Genomic DNA, 21,697 nt, shown 5'->3' on the forward strand with positions numbered 1-21,697 from the left:
TGAACATAGCCGTATACTAGAGCAATAGGGTTGATGTTGTCGCGTGCGCGTCCTGCTCAGTTTTCGTCTCGCGCTGCTGAATGTATAGATGGTTGGATAAGTGGATTATCTTTCTACGGCTCACGGAGATTTCTGGCGCATCAGGCGAACAGTCTCCTGGCCAACTTTAGGGCGCCTAATGAGGTAATTCATCGCATAAGAAACGCCGCACCAAGCATTTAACAATCGGCTGCGAAACACATTTTAAGTCTGCGCATAAGGTGCACACGGCGCGTCGTGGATGTCGTACATGTGGAGGGTAGAACATTGTGTTTATAGGCTGAAGCTTAAACTCCAAACGAGTGGATATGCGCCATTGCGCCCAATTACTAATATGTTGTCATCGCCCAGTGTTGTTTTGAACTTTGTTTACTTCATTGAAATGACGGGAATGCGTTTTCGCAGATGTAAAGAACTCTGTATATGTGTGTGTGTTTTGGGGGGGGGGGGAAAGATGGCAGTTTATAAGACCCAACCATCGAAAAGCTATGTACCACGGGTCCACAGGGCGTCGTTTCTGACGTCGTGCTAAGCAAACATTTTTGGGCGGGGCCCCAGCGCGAAGCGCCCAGGGGGGCCCCGACCTGTAGGATTGCCCATGTCCGTGTGTGTGTGTGTGTGTGTGTGTGTGCGTGTGTGTGTGTGTGTGTGTGTGTGTGTGTGTGTGTGTGTGTGTGTGTGTGTAACGGACCAAACATAATATCTCGCCTGGCTGAAACGCGTTATAGGTACTATACAGCATTCTCTATTGCAAGGTATCTCGCATGTAGCCAACAAAAATCGTATGAGCGCAAACAAGTTTGGCTGCCTCAATTGACCGAGGCCAAAGTCACATCAACGCCTCTCGCGCTAAAATTCATCCCGAAAGCTGCCGCGTATCTCACAATGGAATTCTGAGATGACGGCGTATGATAACTCGAACACCCAGCTTGTGTTACCATTTGCCGGCATGGGCAATCCGACTTGCCACCAGCAGGCCAACATAATTTGCTTTCATTTCTCTATGAAATACACAAGCTGCTTGTTTGTACATTTACTTTGGCCAATGCACGGGGCCTCCTGAGACTTGCGGTGTGCCCCGATGAAGCCCGCGGCTGTGGGGCGGATTGCTGAGGCCGCTGGCGCTTCGGGGATAAACATCACAGACAGCACCGAAATTCACCCAGCTTTCGTTACCATTTGCCCGCACGGGCATTCCGACTTGCGGTCTGCCGCACTGTCCATGCGGCATGCACCCGGAATGCCGGGTGCGGCATGCACCCGGAATGCCGGGTCCATTCCGGGTGCATGCCCGGAATGGATGCGATTCGCGTGGAGCCCGCAGGCGGTGCTGACGATTCCGCCGGTGCAAGCTTAGCTCTCACACCATCAGCACTGCTGCAACAAAGCACATCTCCCACCGCGTTGACACTACCCATCAATTGTCACACTTGCCACCCTTGCTACCGGCCTGTACGGATGCAGAGGGGCCCCGCCCTTTTTCCGGCTTCCTTGAAGCCGACACCCAACTTGTCACCACTGCCACTATCCACGCAAAGACTGCGATCCAGTACTGACTGACTTCGTGCGGGCTGCCGATGCGCTGCGGTGCTGCACAACCCCTTCTGCTTTCGTTCCCCCCTTAACTTGTACAACCAACAATACAGTCAAGTCCCCGCTTAATTTGTACAAACAACATACAACCCTTTGGCCCTCGGCTTCTTTAAATAAGTTTGGTAGCCCGCTGTAACAGTCGCAACATCATACAGCACATACATAGCAAAGCAGAATGCTGCAGTAATTTATTAAATTAAACGAAACCGAAACGAAAAAAAACGGAATGAGCCATCTTTCCTCTTCGCACCTGCTTTCCGCTTCACGAACACTAACGCCGGTGCCATCCGCCGCAATAACACCAGCCACCGCCGTGCACGGTCACATCACGCACGGTCACTTCCCCCTTTCTGCACTGTTGCCATTTCTGCCCACCTTCTTGCTCTCGGGCCGCATGCGCGCAATGTTTGAAGTAGAAGGAAACCTACATCGCTACCTCCCTATTACCCGCTGCTAATTCGAACTAATTTGAACTAAGCGCCGATTCCTCCGGGAGGCGCCGCTGCCTCACCACCTTCAGCTTTCCATCCCCAGCGGCCCCTCAACAGCTGTCCAATCCTTCTGCCAGTAGCAACCGCAAGCAGCAGGTGTTTCCTAGACATACAAGACGCTCGCACGGGCTGCATATCAAATGGGGGGCCGTTGTCTACCTACCTGACTACCTACCTGCCATCCTGCGACGGCACACAAGCACACATAAACATCAACGCCATCACGTGCATACTGCTGCGCGTCTCCTTTTCCGCTGTCTAATAAATCGAGACGAAGATAATCCCGGAACTGGTTTGGTTTGGTCGTAGGCGGTCTTAAAGCTCACTCACGCGAGGCCGTTCCATTCATTGTGAAACTGCTGCAGGTATTGCTCCATAAACTCGTGGCGTTTCGCGGCGATTTGGGCCCCCGCAGACGTCTTCATCAAGGCCTGCGTGTGTATGCGTGTATGTATGTGTGTGTCTTTGTGTTTTGACGGAGGCAATGAGTGGGGATGGACCGTTGAGAGACGGGCGGTGGTACGAGCCGGCTTTCTTTGTTGGGAGTGGCATAGAGATGTCATTCCAACCCCAAACGCAAATGGAATAGCTGCTTTTGGGAATCTAATCACGTTCAGTTTATTCCATACGCGAATGTTTTCCCAATGGCCAAATAGTCGCACTTCGTCCGCAAACTCGCCGGAAAGAGTTCGATACTCCTCGGTATCTGGTACAACCGGCCCACACGCAGATACCCCGCCACGTGCAATTATACAAACGCAACCGCATAAAAAAACACGGTAATCAGCGACACGCACTTTGAGCTTGAGCAGCTTCTCATAGAAGTGGTTAATGGTGGTTGACTGTGCGCCGCCCGCCATGTACTGCTCCTTACTAAGCCCTTCCCGTGGGGGAACCTCCGGGTCGTACAGCACTCGGTGCTTGGCGCCGCCGAACGTGAAGCAGCGCGCGATGCCGATGGCTCCAATGGCGTCGAGTCTGTGTGTTCAACATTTTTTACGTTTACGTCGTTTGGTAAAAAAATGTTACGAATGCAAACGCGTTGCGGGTGCAGGGACCAAAACACGTATTATGTGTTTATGTGCGTGTTGGGGGGTTGTAGGGGGCATGAGCGTGTCTCGGCGCAAACATGCGATGTTCAAGGGGTTTCCTGAGTTCCCCCTTCCGGAGCTCACACCTGTCAGCATCCTGTACGATGGCGGCCTCCAAGGAGAGCGCGGGCACTGGCTCCGCTCCGGAACCATTGGATCCCGCTAGCTCCTCCTTGAATCCCACCTTGGAGATGATGTGGGTCACGCGGCTAATGGTTTCAGAGTCAAGGCCTTGGCCAGCTAGGAAAGTCTAGACGGTGTGAGAGCGGGGTTGGGGAAGGCAATAAACAGAGGTAAGCAAGTAAGGAGTCCCTGGGGATACGAGGAGAGGGAATGGAGGGGAAATGGCGGCATGGCTGCGGAGCAATGAGCAAAGCGAAGCTGGCCGACGAAACTGTATGACAACAACTTTGACTTTCGTTCAACAAAAGGACCAGAGGCGATAGCTGTATGACTGGTCTTCACCCGGCGCGGTCAGGAGCTCCCGCACCGTGACAGCCTCGGTGGTGGCATCGTGATTTCCGCTGTACTTCCAGTCGCGGACATCGTGAAGAAGTGCGGCTAGGTCTACTAACGCCATGGCTCCGGCGTTCAAGCCCTCCAGCTGAGCTAAGTTCCGCGCATTTGCGCGGACGCGCTGTATGTGTGCAAAGTCATGCGAGGCGTCCACTGCGGCAAGTTCGCATCGGACAAAGTCTTCAGCTGCTGCAACGACGTCCGGCGGGAATGAAGCTTGCGCATTTACAGTCATCTTTTCGTGAGGCCTGATGAATGCACCTGTTGAGCCGAGACACAGTAATGCTAGCAGCGCTTGGGATGGAAAGCAATGACAATTCCCTGTAATTTTCTATGCAAGCGAAGTCTTGAACCATTACAGCGGCATGCCAATCAAGTGATACTCTGGATCCAAATTTAATTCGGCGCTACGGCATCCTCCGATAGAGCCAAATTCAACAATGAAGGATACATCAGTATCCCCCTGCAAGTAGCACATCCTCCGTAGGATAAATCATTGTTCGCCCGTCTCGTCTTGTCAGACACGGCGGCACTCCGTGATGAAGTCGGTGGACTCCTCCTCTGTAGGTCCGCGGGCGGTGACAGGCTCGAGAAGAGCAAGCATAGCATGACCGTATGAAGGATAGAGCGGTAGTCGGTGCAAATTCCATGTTGTTTGGTTGCACCATGGTGACATGTTTGTGTGCCAGGCGGTGCTGGTGGGTGTTCTGCATCAAGGCAATGGCAAGTGTAGCACTCACCATTCACTTTACACCTCCATATTCGCCCACCTTGCGTTTGCGCTCCTAGGGTTTTCCCTTATAACCCTTGTAACCCTTTCCTTTTGTCCCGGAAACGAGCTGGATGTGAAGGCCATCATGTTTGCAGTTCGCACCACTGTAGTACTGGATGACCCAGGCCCCATTAGTGCGTTTATCGCCCAGCACGATGCGAAGCCCCAGCTCTTGTGGGCTTTGGGCTTCAGATGATTTTTTTCGCATCAACCCAGATGATGCGGTTGAGTTTACCGTTGTTGGTCGTTGGGCGTCTTGGGAATGGGGGTGGGGACTCGTTGAGATCGTTCACCACACCCTGCTGGGGCTTACTGTACTGCCGTATCCAATCAGCGGCCTTTATCCGCTCCGCCTTGACTTTGTTGTAAGCGGAAGTTTGTATTCAACAGAGAAATGCTTCCCTAGGTGGGGTTGCGCCTCAATCAGGCGGCGTCACATAGTCCGACAGGAAACATTATAAGTCTCCACGGTGATGGTGGTGAACCCCTCGTGCCTCCCATCTCCTCCTGTGTCCATGGCTGTACTTGTACAACCAAATCAGCTGCAGTTTCCGCCACGTGGCCTGGTAGCTTTCGGTTAAAATCTCTAGGTCGTTAAGCCCAAATCCGAACGACTTCTGTCTTTTAGTGACTCTCCGGAACTTATCAGCGGTTGGGATCTCCGTCGCTTCGACGGTCGGAGAAGTTGTCCGTTACATGCACGCAGCTGTTAATTCTGCAACATACTACTAAGAAATAACGCAATTGGTTGTCGCTCAGTGAACTTAAGTGAACTTGGTGGAACTTAAGGGGGGAAATTTGAAATTCGGAAAAGCAGGAAAAATCGACGATGGCAACGGGGACAAAAATGGGATGGATGTCCAGGAACGGGCGAAGAACGCCCTTGATATGTTCAATGGTGTTGAAGCTAACAGAGGTAATGTTAAACGAGAAGAAACATTAACAAAGGAGGAGGTTTAAAATTTGGAAGGGATAAGCGCAGAATATATCGTTGCAGTTCGTTGACTTGCCCACCTAAAAGGTGGACAACCAGTTTTCCTTGCGCGATTGAAGCAATTCATGAGCCTTCGGGTTCGTCTTAACCATACGAGCTCGCTGAAGGTCGTAAGAACCATCCACCCATCCATCCAACGTCAAGCCATGAAGCTAGCCATATTATGTAGGCAATAACGCCCATGACCACCCGTGGATCTTGGCATGTGATTACTACGCAGCAAAGATGAGAGACGAATCCCTTTTGGTTGTAACTGCGCGAGCAGCAGAAAGCTTCCATCATACATGTGCATGTGTGCCTGCATGCGTGTGTGCCTGCATGTCTCCATGTGTATGTATTCGAAAAGATTTATACTACTAAGCAGTATTTCAGCAAAATTAACTCGACGTTCAGTAGACAAGAATAAACAACGGCGGGTCCGTGATCACCGACGCAGATCGACGTGACTGAACATGCGACGAACCGCAGTTTCAACCTTAGTTTCGGCCCCTATAGGGTGTAGCTACACAAAGAGGCGAAACCGCGGTAAAATAAAACGCACCCCCGCGCGGACTCCCGAAGACGGTGCGAAGCCTCCCTGGAGTCCGCCAACGGAATCGCCCAGCGCGACGCTTCTCGCTGCAGCAGTAATCTCAATCAATAGCTTTACATTCGCTGATCAGGATCCGCTGTCTACGGGTCTACGATAGCGCCTTGCCGTCCCGTATTGCGTCCCGATGCTAGCAGGCTTTCCCGACCTGCGACCTGAGTTCAGCTAAAAATATATATTCAAACAATCCGCCTGCGATATATGGAGCTATTAAAATTGCAAAGAATGATCAAGCAGAACCGCCATGACAAAGCGCCGGAGCGGGCCACTGTTTCTTGCGCTCTATGGCGCTGTTCCTGATCAGCGAATGTAAAGCTATTGATTGAGATTACTGTTGCAGCGAGAAGCGTCGCTGGGCGATTCCGTTGGCGGACTCCAGGGAGGCTTCGCACCGTCTTCGGGAGTCCGCGCGGGGGTGCAAATAATAAAGAGCTCGATGATAATGTATTGTCGACACACGAGCGCACGTGACGTAACGGAACCGGAACGGCTTTAAATGGAACGTCCGTAATAATAAAGTCTTCCATGCTGCTGGTCTATATATAGACAGGATCATCAAAGTATAATACATAGGACCGAGAAATGGATCGTATGTAAATTCATAGTATAGGATGGCCTATATGATAGATCGTGTCATAAATAAAATGCATTTCATTATAGACAGGCCTGAAACTAGGTGGTCTACTTATAGACACTCCTCCATTTTACAGTGAACATGGTGTTCGCTTGCTGCCCGCAACAAATAAGTGAACATTGCCGGGTTTTAAATTTGGAGGGCTTAGCCAGATTGGAAACAACTTGGCGAGCTGCTGGCGGCCTACTGCTGCCTGCGTCATCATCATCATCGTCATCACGCATGGCGATATCCGTCCGTCTACCTGCTGTCTACCTGCTACCCGCCTGCTGCTTCCAGTGGGCAAAAGATATCTACATGGCAATTGCAAGGGGGTGGGCAATCATCAGGAATCATGCTTTTTTGTAAACGTCAGGGCCACTGCTGATCCATATCATGATCGCATATCGGTTGCGATGTAAGGGATTTCGGTGTACGTATGGTTGCCGGCCCACTTCCCCGCACTCTGCCCCGTCCCGTGGTCCAAACGGATGGAAAAGTTTAGTGTGCGAAATATGCAGCAAAGGGCAGGAGCGTGCCACTCCGCAATATAGCAAGAAAGGAAGCCTGGTCATGCATGTTGCTGAAGGGTACAAAGTGGAGCGCAGGAGTCGTGCACAGAGTCAGGGCGCAAGTTTATCAAGCTCTCAACTGCCACTTGGGTTCGTCCACATCCTCAGCAAATGTTCGCAACCTTGCGTGCGGCTTTACCAAAAGCAAGCATGACTCCACACAACCGCCGAGTGCAATCAACTAGAAAACTAGAACCAGTGTATTTTTTTCCGTAATATATTACGGTTCCGTAATAAAATGGCATATTTGCGTTCTGCGCTCCGTCATAGACCATGGTAAAGGCCTGGTACGGTCGTTACGGAGCCGGGGCGGGCCGAAGGCCCCCAGAGACGTTCTATTTTAGTATAAATAAGTTATAAATGAGCGATGGGGCCCAAGAAATTAACTACTATAGCTGGTCAGGGTAGCGTCAAAGCATTCCTGACCACCGGCAGGCCAAAACCCAGTAGCGGCGATGCTGGTAACACTTCAAACAATATAGCGAGTACAAGAGAGACATTAGAACCAGATGACAGGGCGCCTCCCGCACGGCGGTTCTCAGCAATGTCTTTCGTCAAGAATAAGCACCGCAACCAGCTTGATAAGCATCTGGGCCTGTGCTTGCGTATGTTTGCCCAGGACTTCTACACCCGCTCGTCCTTCCCGTATGACAAGGCGGTGGAGAAGTGGCTGCAGAGGGCTGAGAAGCGTGGCCGTTACATGCACAACTGACGAGTTTGCTATGCCCTGGGGCATTGTACTGTGTGTGTGTGGTTGTTACAGTGGGCTCCAGACTCCCGAAGAGTAGAGCCATCGGGCCAGCTGGCCGTGCACTGCAGTAGAGACTAATATACCAATAGAGACCATCACCTCAGATAATTAACCGCTCATCGGTAACCGCTCCCGTGAGCACAGCAATTTGCCAGATATAATTCTCAAGAAGGGGTGATGTGTGCCAACATAATCCCAACCTTTCCGTGGAATTCCCAAAGCTGCGAAACCCTGAATGCGGCCCCAAAAGTCAACAATAACTCGACAAATGGCTTCTTCCGTAAGGGAAGGGCCAGGTAACAGTGCCGGGTTGGTTTTCATGTTTGCAGCCATATAACGTCTCCCATGCTCCATGGCTGACACCGCAGCAAGAGCCACAACATCCCAAACACATTGTTGCACTGATTGTGGGGCTTGGACAAGCCAAAGTTGCTCCCTTGAGACTGGCAATCCTATTGAAAGAGTAAGTTGATCTGCTACTGCCTGTGCCACCGGACAGGCCCAGAAATGATGACAGCGAGGGGATACACCTCCCACTGAACCTACTGGATAACCTCCACAACCACATACTGTTGGCCGCGACATCCTAAGATGGGAATTTCCTAACATAGGCACCCCATCAACCGCGAGACGCCACCAAACCTCTTTTTGTTCATTTTCCCACCGTAAATGAAACCATAAACGATGGAATGTCCGTTGCAAAAGAAGAATAGCTTCATCCAATATCTCAGAAGAGCCCGTCGCCTCTTTGATGAAGAGGGTATGGGCCACACGGCGAGCCATCGAAAAAGGTGAAAGTTGCATATTAGTCGCTATTTTAACGGATAAATGTTGGAATCTGATTGGAGGCCCTACACCCCATCTCCAACCAAGCCTCGACATTAGGGTTTGGGTAACCGACTCAATGGAGGGCACCATCGCTTCCCTAGATTCTACACTCAGCGGCAACAAAAGACTAGCCGCCTGTCTCCAATTCACCGGGATATCAGCTAAAAGAGCGCCAATAGCATCCATACATTCCTGCCATTTACGATAGGTGCACAGGGATTTAGCTAGTGGGGTTTGCGGTTGGAGGTATTGATCCACTATTTGATGCCAAGCCTTGCGTATTGCTAGGCCTGCCTGGTCCGTTGCATTCATAACTCCATCCAAGGCCTCGCGCGCGCGAAGAACATCCCCCAACGTATGCAATGCTTTACAGCCCAGGAGGGCTTGGTGTCGAAATTCTAGTCCCGGGGGGATGTTATCTAACGGGACATTCAACCTTTTTTCTGGAAGAACAGGGTTTCCCCACAATGGCAAATTCCAACACCACGCATTAGGAACTAGCGGGTGATCATCAACATCTTCCACTGGGGGAAGGTATGCCAACGCTGTCACAATGCGCTGAACATCTGGCGGTAAAACGATTAATCCAAACCAAGGCACTCCCACCTGGGACGTAAAAATACACATAGGATTGTACTTGGGGTAAAGGCTATGCAGGAAAGAGTGCATGACCAACACCCAAGGCGGACGCACTACGATTGTACTGGCTGTGGTGTCGTGGTGAAAACGTATGACATAATCCTGAACGCATGTGGCAACGGACGGAAACAGCTGAGACTCAAATGAAATATTTATTAAATATGTGCTGGTGTATCAGGTACCCTGTGTGGGCAGGGGGGGTCTGGGGGGGCTTGCCCCCCAGAAAAAAAATTCTGGCAGTAATAAACGTATTGGACTGATGGCATATTTATTACGGAACTCGTAACAGATTCAGGATCGGCCTCCACGAAAAAAAAAACACTGACTAGAACCGTCACCAAGAAACGAATAGTACACATCCACAGTTTGGACCAGACGCCACCACAAGAAATCTGTGAAAACAAAATTCGTGTGATGCATTAAGCAGCGAGCAACGTACAATGCGAATATCTAGGCATCATGAGCGAACAAGGCAATAACGCAAAAGCTCAGTTTATGCATGCACATGACATGACATGAGAATGCAGTTAGCGTGCGAGCGAACGATTGGGCCCAACCAAAGGCCCAACGGAAAGACCGCCTAAGCTCTCTCTCCCGCGGTCCGCTAGCTACGCTCTCCTTCCCCGGGGTATGTGAGGCGCCGCACGCGCGCACGCTCTCACGAGTCAAGGCTCCGTCACGCGAGTACTACTGCGCACTGAACCTGAAGCACGCAACAAGACTCTCTCCGTTCGCGGCCTGGTCCGGCTCTTGGGGTGAGGGTTCACTAAGACAGAGGAAAACCGGAAACCCTGCACAGACCCTACCCTCCCTACTACTAAGGCACGCGGTCCTATTAGAAAGCTCGGCCTCTCACCCGATTCTCCGTTGCAGGGGAGCGTATGCGTATCTTACGCACGCATTCCCGGGTAATATAATGCAAGGCCAACCCACCGATCAGTTCACCTGTCGGTTGCAGCCAGCAGGCAGGACAGCAAAGTAAGATGAATAGTGGGGTGTAAACCAACTAGCTAGCTAGCTAGCTGGCTAGCTCCTGACAAGAGAAAAAGGTAACAGGTAAGATTGTCTGGGCTGCATTAGTACAGCTTATAGTGAGTGATCCTGCCCTACCTCCGCCAGTGCACCCGGGGACCCTAGTGGCCTATCAGTGAGTTCGCCCTATAATGCGTGCAGCTGCAGGCAGGTGCTGCTGATAGATAACGCGGGAGTTTCTCATTGGGGTTTTGTTATTATCTGTTGTATCCACGGGATCTGCACCCGCCGATCGGCACTTTTCAAACATCGCGGCATCAAAAAAGATATATAATTTTCAGCAAAACCTTAAAATAATATAAGCCATTTTGCATCTGTAGCCGTCATATGTACCACACAGATTTGGTTTGGAAACTCCATTAGCACGAACTTACAGGTCTTGGATCCGCAATCTTCCCGACAGTGCCGGAAGAGAGAGATTACGGGTAGCTGCTGAAACGTGGAGCTCAGGTTCATCACTGATGATGAACCGAGATTTGCACGCAGGATTGGTGCTGAATTTTAAATCTTCTCTCTACGAATGATCGGGTGACATGATGAGGAACAATTTCAGAAGGCAGAATCAACCGCCTTGAACTTGCAGTTCATATGGCGTAGTGCAGTGTGGTAATAGTGGATGGTGCTATACCCCAGTGAATAGTTCAATTCCAGATACGACAATCGAATTATGTTCAATTGGCCCGAAGCCTCCCACTCTGTAACAACAACATCAACAAGTACTTCACAAGCGCAGCCACAAGCTGCAATTGCAGCTGTTTTTGCGGCTGAACAGTCTTTGCTTTTAAATTGCGAAGGGTGAGGGCACATAGCTACGCAATATACGAGTAATGTGTCGTAATAATGTACTGCTCATGTATGCTCGTCCAATCCCCACCTACCTCCTGAACACACAATCGGCTCTGGCCCACCGTGAAAAGTAACTCCTTTGGTTATGGTTGTAATTCTGTTAGCCATTGCCATCATGCCCTCGTCCTTGTGCTGAAGGCCTTTGCTCAAGAGGTGTTTGCACACGGCCCGCCTGCTCGTGCGGCTGCACCACTTGTGACTGAATCTGCTTCTGCGAGGACTGTTGCTTTCTCTCTTTCACCTCTTCTTTTTCTTCATGCTGAGCCTGCTGAGCCTGCTGCGGCTTCTGTACCCGCTTCCGTTGTTCGCTGCACGCTGCTGGACGCTGCGCTGACAACGGCCGCGGCCCGGTTGGTTTTGCAGCGGTAGCAGGTGCCTGCTGCTGTCGCTTCCATTGCAATTGGTCCGGCTGTTGATGCTGTTGAGCTGGCGGCGACAGCAGCTGGGACTGCGCTGCCTCCAATAGCTCTGACAGTCCCGGGAATTCCTGCCAGGCCTTGCCCTGCCGGTCGCAAAGCTGCCGCATCTGCTCCTGCAAGTCCTGTACGATGCACACCAGCTGCGCGATGAGCACGACCTGCTCCGAAACCTTCGCCTCAAGTTGCTGTATTCGCTCCTGGGCCGACGGGGCGGGTAGTGTACCACAGCAAGGATTGATTGCGTAGAGGATTTGCAAGAAGCTAAATGCGCGTATCGTACATACGTATATCGACATACATAATGAGAAACAAGCACGTAAGATATGCGTACTTGCGCAGAGTGAGGCGCATGCATGTGTGGCCAGTGGTGTGGCCGGCATTTTCCATTCGCACAAGGGCGCGTCCAGCCGCCCCCTAGTGACAGAGGGACGCGGACAGGAAATGCCTGACGGCATGTGAACAAAAACATATTATTTTCCGGAGTGTAGCGCAAACATGTATATTAACACGTGCATGTCCGGTACGGCGGCACCTGCGCACCTTTTGCCTGTTGCGGTGCATCTGTTGTGCCACCCTGTTGCGTGCCCGGCTGTCCTCCTGCGCGGACATAACAACACCATATATATACATGCATGACACCAGCAGCAGGGGTACAACGCAACCCTATTTCCTATGCCTTCTCTATTGTCAGGGGTCTCAATCGTTCAAGGACCATCATCCCAGCAAAATGCACCCTACTTGCCCAAAGGCCACAGCGCATACCGAGCCAGTAACGGGCGATACCCTTACTGACGGCGAAATGCTCGGCTCTTCAATACCCATCCGAGCACCACCACAGACGAGGTTATACTAAAACGCAAGGTACACGAAAACACAGGACGGGTGCTCCTGCTTCGTTTGCGTGTCGCACCATCCCCAACCCTGCCTCGTAACCCGACGTACGGGAAGCGTGGAGCGATTGTCGTGCTCGAGGTCAAATTATAAGCCAGCAGCCAACCCGCAATACAAGTGTGTAGTATCCTGAGCATATCGGCGGATTTGCATCCGCCGATCGATATTTTTCTGAAGTCGTGATGTAACAACAACTAAGCGGTTGTGTGTGTATATACATCTTGGGGATTTGCAGTTGGTTTTGGTTACTTCACGAAACAATAATTATATTGGGCTGTAGGTACAAACCCGCGGCGAACCCAACCCATCCTGCACACCTTTTGCTCTGTGGCGGCCTTGGCCAGCTTCGCTTCAATGGCCGCCACCAGCTGCGTTAATTCGTCGTCACTCAGCTGCAGCCGGCCGTTGGCAGCATCTGCATGTGCGATACATGTACGGTACAGGATGTGCGGCACGGACGTCACGATCGTGACAGTACGGTACGGTACGGCAGATTCCTTTCAGGAGCAGCCAAACCAAGCGAGCTTATCCCAGCAGCGGCCTCTCCAGCAGCACCCGACAGCCCCAAAACGACAGAACAGCCAATAGAAGTAACAAAACGCAACTCTGTTGGCTACTACAATATATAGAATTGTTGTATCACGGCTACAGTAGGGCACTTGTTTCCTAACCGCTCAACAACAGTCATCCTTTCCATCCCCTCTGCCTCCCCTCCCTCTTTCATTCACGCACACAAACCAATACCCACCCCCCGCTGTCACCTCCCCCCCCCCCGGCTGCTTTCCCCGCCCTGCTTAATCCCACTCTCGGCCCCTAACCCCTAAGCTGATTTCCACAATCAAATCCGTAAGGAACAAACCTTTCGCAATAGCTGCTATGGGCCCCAGTTGCGTCATGGCCTTCGGAACGCGCCCTGGACGCGACCGGAAGCGCTCCGCTAGCAGTTGTCGCCCCGTCGCCTCGTCGATAGTGAAAGGAATATCGCCTTTGGCGGCAGCGCCACTGCCGCCGCCGGCGCCGCCGGCGCCGCCGACGCTGCCGCCGGCATCACAACTGCTGACGGCGCCGGCGGTAGCCGAGGGCTGTTCTGGAGCCCAGGCAGGTCTGGCGGCGGCGGTGGCCAGGGATCCTCCGCGCCATGCTGACTGCGAGCCATCAATGCCTGTGCTGATACTCGTACAGGTAGCCGTACCGTTACCCGTAACAACAGCTGTATTAGTGGAACCGGGCATTGTGCCGGTGCAGGCGGTGATGAGCTGGGCGGTTGTGCGAGGAGAAATGGCTACCAGCTGGGTCAGCCAGCCAGCGCCGCAATCGGGAGGAAGACTTACTTCACTGCCCATAAGGCCGGCGGAGGCGGTAGGCTCGACACCAGCAGCAGCAGCAGCAGCAGCGTCAGCAGCGGCGCCAGCAGTGCCGCTGCCACCCCCGCTGTCGCCGCCACCACTGCGGCGAAAGGACCCTGAAGGTGAACTGGCGCGAGCCGGCGTTGGAACGGCCGCCGCCATCGCTGGAAGCGGCACCGTGCAAGGAGTAGGCCGGCAGGCCAGCTGAGGCGCGCAGTGGCGGTTCACACGGGCAGTCGGAGCCGGTGCGGCAGTATCAGCATCAGCAGCACCGCCGGCGTCAGCATGTTCTGCTTGGCCGTCACTGAGCGAGCCGGCGGCAGGGCTGTCACCCAAAAAAGGTGGCCATGCAGCGGCACCAGCGGCAGTGCTGCTTGGACTTGGCGGAAAACTCCCGTTGGAAGCTCGCGGGTGCAGCAGCGGCGGCGGCAGCGGCAGCGGTAATGGCAGCGGCAGTGGCGGCGGCAGCTGCAACGGCAGCGGCAGCGGCAGCGGCAACGGCGGCGGCCATCGTAATGTTGCATCCGGACCACCGTCACCGCCGCCATTGCAGGTCGCTGCCGCCGCCGCCGCCTCAGGAAACTCTGCAGTCGACCCTGCTGCCGTTGCAGCCGCCATCGCAGCGGTGGAGGGCCTGGGGCCTCCGCCATTGTCACTATCACTGGAGTCACTGTCCCGCCGCGGGTGGCGAGGGTTGTGTTTTGCCGAGCAAGTGCCTTCGGAGCGAAGACCACGTTCTGATCTATGGACCTTTCGTCCGCTAAAGGGTGGCGGCGGCGAGCTATTCAAGTCGGCGGCGGTGCTGGTGCGCTTTCGCACCGATGGTGCTGCGGGCGATGACAAAGGAGCCGCCGCAGGAGCATCCTGCTGTTCAGCAGCTGGCTGCGCATCCCAGCTTGGCACGCTGGTAATCTGTTCGTACGGTATGCCGTTCACGTACTCCGCTCTACTGCCGTACGCCGTGGCTTGGAAAAGAGGCGGGTCAAAAGGCTTGCGCCGGCGGATAACACCGTTCCGCACATTACAACTGCGCGAATGCCCACCTTGGACTAATGATATATCCGTATCATCGTACACTGTAGCATCATTGTACGGCATGAAGGCGCCGTGTCCTGCATCGTCGTACCTAGCACCTACGCCGTGCCATATTTTACCGCGATGCGCAGCACCGTATCTGGCATCACTGCAGAAGCCCATCACAGCGCCAGGTCCAACCGGTGCCGCTGCCGGAAACGTCGCCACGGCCAGTCCAGCTCTGCCTCGAGGCCTTGGCTGTAATTGTTCCAGCGACGTCACGGCCAAGAGATCTCGCGGCTGCATAACTGCCGGGGCCAGTTCCGCAGCTATGTTGCCATCACTGGGAATGGCGCTACCGCTTGTGGCAGCCGCCACTGCTGCCGACGTCACCGCACTCCCCGTCACGCGCTGGTGCTGCTGGTGCTGCTGGTGCTGCTGGTGCTGCTGGTGCTGCTGGTGCTGCTGGTGCTGCTGGTGCTGCTGGTGCTGCTGGTGCTGGTGCTGCTGCTGGTGCTGCTGCTGGTGCTGCTGGTGCTGCTGGTGCTGCTGGTGCTGCTGCTGGTGCTGCTGGTGCTGGTGCTGGTGCTGCTGCGGGCGTTCTGCAGCATCTCTGCCCTCCTGGATATCTCCCTCCTCTCCTTCCTCTCCCTCAGATTCTAACTCCCCTGTAGGCCCCCTTCCCTCCCGCACCTCTGCCTCCTCCTCCTCACCCAGTGCGCCGTCAAGGCCGCTCCGTACTGCCGATACCATCGGGCCGCTGAAACGCCCAAGCAGGGGCCCTAGGCTTGAGCGGCCCTGCAGGGCCGCAGTAGCAGCGGCATCTGTACCGCCGGGGTCATGGAGACCTGGCTGCCCCGTGTGGTCATGGAGACGTGGCTGCCACGGTGTACATCGCTTTGGAAGACTGCTGCGGTTGCCCTCAAAACCACCATCGCCTACAGCGCTGATGAAGCCCTTGAAGGGACTCGGCCTTAGGTGGCGCGCTGCCAGGCGCCGGTGTTGCATGACGTACATGTACTCAGTGCACGCACCACCGGTGCCGCCGTCATCACCATCACCACGACTGCCGTAGTGATAACCGTTGCACTCCGTCAGGTAACCGTTTCCGGAGCCGGATTTGCGTTGGTCGTGGCCCCCTGGAAACGGTGATGCCGCTGCTACTGCTGCAGTCGCCGCCGCCGCTGCAGCGGCTATGGCAGCAGCGTCGGATGACCGTGGCATCCTGTCACTCTCCGTTTCACGTGAGGCCCGCTCAAATCCTTGGTCATGCTGAACGATGCTGTACCTGCTGTACGACACCTCTTCCGGCTCCACTACAAACTCCTCCCGATTGTACGGCACAGACCATTGAGGCATACGGCTGTCAAAGGGTCTGCCATGTACCTGACGTTGGGCCTTTTTTACTGCCATGTGACGCTGCTGCGGCAGTAGCGGAAGCGGGCCCCGGGCAGTAGCATGCTGAATCAGCAGCTGAGAAACCTGGTCGGGGTTGTGGGGAACTGGCGGATCACTCATTGGCGCTCTTGCCAGCTGCGGGCGAGGGGGCAGAGCTTGACGGTACGGTAGTTCCGGAGCTAGGTGTCCCTGCAGCCGATACTGTGGCATTGGCCGCGGAGGTCGCGCTGCAGCCGCCGCTGCTGGCGGGGGGTGTTTGAGTCTGATGGGCTGTCGTGGCCTAGCCGGGAGACCTCGCAGCGGCGGAGTTGGCAACGGCAGTAGTGGCAGCTGCCGTTGGTGCGACAGCTGCCGTGGAAGCGGCAGCTGCAGCGGCAGCGGGGCCGGCCAGGGTGGCTGGTGTGCAAAAAAATCATTTTCAGGGAGGGATGCAACGCCGGGCTTCACGCCTCCGAATTTTAGAAAGTCTGTGCCTTGGAAAGGCGCGCCGCGTGACCTGCCTTCCATTCACAGCCGCTAGACTTGTGACCTGCCATTTTCATTCGTTAAATTGAGGGATTGCACATCTAGATTACTTTCAGTTGAACGGGAATCTAGTGTTTGAGATAGCTGGCGCAGGCAAATTAGGCGAGCTGGGAGGACCGGTGACATCGCCGATGTGTCGGGAACACGAGGTAAAAACGTGCAGGTCCAAGCTTGTCCCGTTTGAGACAGAAATGGAACGTTATGTGAGCTGCAGTGGTATTATCAATGGCGATATCTCTATTCGTGTATTAGCTCTCGGAGAACTACGGACGCTGCAGCCGGTCCTTACTCTAGCCGCCGCCCAGCCAGAATCAAGGCGTAAATGGTTACACGGTCGAGCTTTCAATACGTTCAAAACAATCAGGCCTGAAAAAAAGGTTTACGATGCATGTAAATGGCCGACTCAGGATTCCCCCTTACAGTCGGGATGTAAATGGAGGAGCACGCACTTAAGAATTCAATTCGACAAAGCTATCGCAAAAGCTTTAGGGAAAGACTTTAAGGAGGCGTATAATGCTTTTACCACAACAAGCTGTTGGGATCTTTCCCTTCCCAGGGCGTGGTAGTTACTCTGATGACAAGGTTAAGCATGGCTGTGAGGAGCGCGCAAGTAGCTCACCTCAAGCTGACCGATGGGTTACCTCAACCAGGTGGTGCGAGAATCGATAAAGGTGTTCCTTTGGTTTGCGATATAGCCGTCGAGCCCAAAAGTACGCGCACGTCCGACGTCTTAAGGGCAACTTTCGTCCACCTTGTGCTTACAAAAGAAATCGACTGTCTTTCGGAACACTAGAAGATCACCCCTTCCGTTCGCTTATATAGATTGTCATCAAATTAGCAAGGTCTTACACCTATGTGAATACAGCAATGGCTTGATGAAGTGATCATGTGAATTGTAAATGTTTTGTGCTTAAAGTCTGCCCTGTAGCCGCAAGTGTATTGCAGCGGCTGGGTATGTAGGAGTGTAATCGACATACGATGATGATGCAGGATGTACCGTACAATACAGCTGTGCCAAACGACGCACAAACCTTAACCCATACAATAAAATTTAAATACAATTGTCAGTTTTTAGCTAGATTGCATTCCTCCAGATTGCGCCTCGAAGCAATAGATGCTTTGACGTGGCTGTGGCCAATCAAACTACGTCCTTTGCATATAGAAGGAGTTCGCATGGTTAACGTACTTAAATTGATTTATTTCAATATTTGCTAGTCCTCTCCGAGCCCCTTGTTTTTTGGCGGATTCGCCCACCATCAGCCCGCCACTTACGAGGAGAAACGCGGTTCTGCGCCCCTCAAGATTGACACGGAAATGTCCCTTATATTTCTCAGGCGCAAATTTTTTCTTTTCAAGTAGATCGCCTTGTAGAGAAATTCCCTAGGAGTTCCTCCATTGCCAACGTTTCCTGTCGGATGGATGATAGTCGATGCATCATTATGACCATTGTTATTATTCAGGGCCCTCGAAAGGGTCGGATGGATTTAAAATAAGGCGTGCTTCGATCGGGTTGTGCTATCGCAGCGGCTTTAACAATGCTCGATGCTTACTTCCTGCCAATACGCGAGTGAGATTACGTGAGTTACCAAATGGAGTTACAGGACGATATTTCTACAACATCGGCAAACTTCGTATTTTATGTTATGTAAGCTAAGAGATCAAGCTGTCAGCGCTAGCATGAGGTGCGTCATAACCTTGAACGCCTAAGTAGTTTTTTGAACCAACCGCCCTGTGCAAAAAGCGCTCTTTCGCGTGCGCCCGCAACCCTGCATACAACATACCCACAACACAGCTCCGAAGACAAACAGTGGCTGGGCTTTGCAAAGGCAGGATATCTGTCAGGATCGCGCCAGTTGCCATAATCCTAAGCATATTTCAAAAGATGCAATGGTGAGACCATGTGGCGGCACAAGGAGAAGCCGAAAGGAGCCGACGAAAACCGCCTTCAGAAAGATCAAAGTCGAACAGATCGGCCCGAAGGAATCCATTGCTTGCGAAACGAAAAAATTCAAAGGGAAGAGCTCAAAGGCGCAGCACCAAGTACAACCGCATGAGGTGAAGGTATTCATGCGAACCTCCGGCCGTCGAGCACCCCAGCTCGAAGCGACCGTGTGACTGTCAGACAAACCGGGTTGCGATATACTGTTCGGACATAAGTTTTTACCAACATGGAACTTTGGCAACTATCGACTCTGAAAACATAAAAAATTGCCTGGCTCCCCCATCAATCGGCAGATAACGCGCCCAGCGCACGGCCAGGCTCTCTCATGTGCTCGGCTTTTGGGCTTATGTTACGCGGCTTCGCGCATTTTGCGCATGCACATCAACTGCTTCCGTGAAAGAATAAAATAAAATTTAGGCGCAATAGATGCCTTCCGCTTGGTGCGTCTTTTTGTCGGATGGGAGCAGCAAAAGCTGCCAGTGGCGGGCAGCCGCCGGAGGGGGGCCCTCGTTCTGACGAGTCAGCCCAGGTCAGCAGCATGGTACTGTGATGTAGACTGCGTGGACGGCGTTGCTCGGTCGTCCGGTCCACTTTTTGCTTTACGTTCGCTCCTTTGTGACTCCTAAGCAGCGCTGCCTAGGCTACGCAGTCTTTTCGGAAAAGTTACAGACTCGCTGATAGCTTCTGATGGCAGAGGTTTCTGTTTGTCTAGAAACATTGGGCCAACTTTTTTGCGCCCACCAGTGGCATTGGCAACGAGTTCCTGAGGGCGAATGGGCGGCCGTTTCACTGTTAAAAGCCCAATTTCCGCAAAGACTTGCTAATACGAAGTTCTCTTGGCATGCTGCTCTTAACAGAAACAAAGTGGCGTTTCGGAATGACAGCGTGTGAAGGAAGTTACCCCTGCACAAGGGCCAGCAAGGGCACGCCGGGGGATATTTGTCGCAGCAGTCAAAAGCTGCCTTTCAGCTGCCCTGGAAAACGCCCAAGCCAGCTATACGCAAGTCCGTAAGGCTGGTCGCGAAAACATAAGAGCCAATCGCAGCCTCCGTTCTGCACGATTTGACAGAAGTCTACAAAATTATAAGACACATACGCGCGGAAACTTGCTGAATGTCACTTTACGTTTCTAAATCCCATTTCTGGGCTTGCGTGGGTGCTTTCTTGGGACGTCAGCAACAGCAGGTCGACTTCAATGGATACCGGCGGAGCTCTGTGTCGGGCTGCCGGCCGGCTTCTCAGTACACAAAATGATGGTGGCGTATGGAGGGCGGGCGATGGCATACTAATAGAATATTTCACAATATTACTAAACGCCAAAGTCAAAAGTGTTTGATGTACCGTTTACGGGATTGCAACTCCTCGAGTAGATTTCTCCCTTCTCTGCTGTCGCTTTAAAACAGATGCAATCCCCAAATTAGGGGATCAAATGCGATCCCCTGATGAATAATTCTTCAAGCATAAATGATATGCTTGTTCACCTGTTTGGCCCCTGTTCGGTTTACTTAGCTTTACCGGACTCAGCGGAAATACCAGTTGCCCTGTTCCGAGTACGTAAGAGCCGCCGTTTCCCCGTAAAACCGAAACGTACATTTCGCAGTGACAAATCATCAAGCTTATTCAAACGCTAAAAAATTTACTCATCCAAGATTGTACGCAGCACTTTAACGACCAGTCTTTAACATATTAACAGTGCCAGGGCAATCCTAACGCATGCCTTTCGTAAGACGTGTGAAGTACAGTTACGTTGATTTCGTAACACGGTTACGACGAACAATTATCAAGGCGATTAATGAGTAAGCAACACGCTCCGGTTTATGGCAGATTCTTACGTATACAGGCCCCATGGTGCTCTCAGTTCAGTTCTCTTAGTCTCAGCTTCTTATTGATCTGCTGCGCTGCTGCAGGTAACAGCTCCGTCTCCATATCCATTCCGGTTGGGAACACACACTCATGCATGAGGCTACGAGTCGAAATCCACCGACAAATAATACCGACAACAGAAACCCCAATTACGAAACCTCTTCCTGTCGCCCAACTAACCCCATAGGGCCCCGGGGAACAAAAAAAGCAACTCGCTGTCCAACGGCTCGCCCTGCAGGCCCAGCTTAGCAGCACGGCTTTAAAGGCTTGATTTGAGAGACATCAAAGGAGCCTTTCTCGCGCTATCTTATATTAAAAAATTGCGGGTTGGACTTTAGCAGCTGTTGTTGGCCGCCGTGTGCAATTACCAAATTCGGGGAACTCAAGCCTCCTCCTCTACCGATTGATCTGGGTCTGCGAAGGGGTGCGAGTAGGGTTCCCGGGGTCTTGGCGCAAGATTCCGACACGGTGAACCTATCCCCTCAACCACCGCCTACTTCTGCCTACCAGACTGCCTCACCTGCTTTGGTGCAATAACCTTCCCCCCTGCGCAGGCCTGGCTTTGCGTGTGATAAGCCAGGAGCAATTCAACACGGTTGCCATCAATTTATCTAGAATTAGAAGTATCTAGAACAGGAAAAGCTAGTGTCCTCGATTTATGTAAATGTATGTACCCCAGCCTGCCCTGCTGGTACCACATAGCTGGTCTGGTCTTGGACTTTCCTCGCTGTCCATCTGTGCAGACTGCACATCTTTAACCCCCATCTATCATTTGCGCTACCCGACTCACTGACATGACACACTGAAGACATGGTAAGTTATCACTATCCAGGCAAAGAATCTATAAATTGTCTTACAGGGTGCCTGCCGGTTAGTGATAGCCTGCTAACCGAGGGAGGCATTTAGCTCAGTGGCACAGCACGCTTAGCATGC

At 52.8% G+C, this 21,697-nt stretch overlaps 2 protein-coding genes across 2 annotated transcripts; both read right to left on the minus strand.

Moving 5' to 3' along the window:
• Positions 1-2,449: 2,449 nt before the first annotated feature.
• VOLCADRAFT_70359 (uncharacterized protein) lies at positions 2,450-3,965 on the minus strand (the record flags this gene model as incomplete). Its single annotated transcript, XM_002959064.1, has 4 exons — positions 2,450-2,554; positions 2,921-3,101; positions 3,253-3,464; positions 3,705-3,965. The coding sequence occupies 4 exons, from the start codon at positions 3,963-3,965 to the stop codon at positions 2,450-2,452; spliced, it is 759 nt and encodes a 252-aa protein (XP_002959110.1).
• Positions 3,966-11,466: 7,501 nt separating this feature from the next.
• On the minus strand, positions 11,467-18,831 carry VOLCADRAFT_100500 (uncharacterized protein; the record flags this gene model as incomplete). The annotated part of the gene is made up of 7 exons (XM_002959065.1): positions 11,467-11,982; positions 12,326-12,382; positions 12,994-13,091; positions 13,536-14,226; positions 14,842-15,294; positions 15,730-16,800; positions 18,685-18,831. 7 exons carry the CDS (start codon positions 18,829-18,831, stop codon positions 11,467-11,469), a joined length of 3,033 nt encoding a protein of 1,010 aa, XP_002959111.1.
• Between the last annotated feature and the right edge of the window lie 2,866 nt (positions 18,832-21,697).

Source organism: Volvox carteri (genome assembly GCF_000143455.1).
Source record: "Volvox carteri f. nagariensis unplaced genomic scaffold VOLCAscaffold_121, whole genome shotgun sequence".
In the NCBI taxonomy this organism is placed as follows: Eukaryota; Viridiplantae; Chlorophyta; class Chlorophyceae; order Chlamydomonadales; family Volvocaceae; genus Volvox; species Volvox carteri.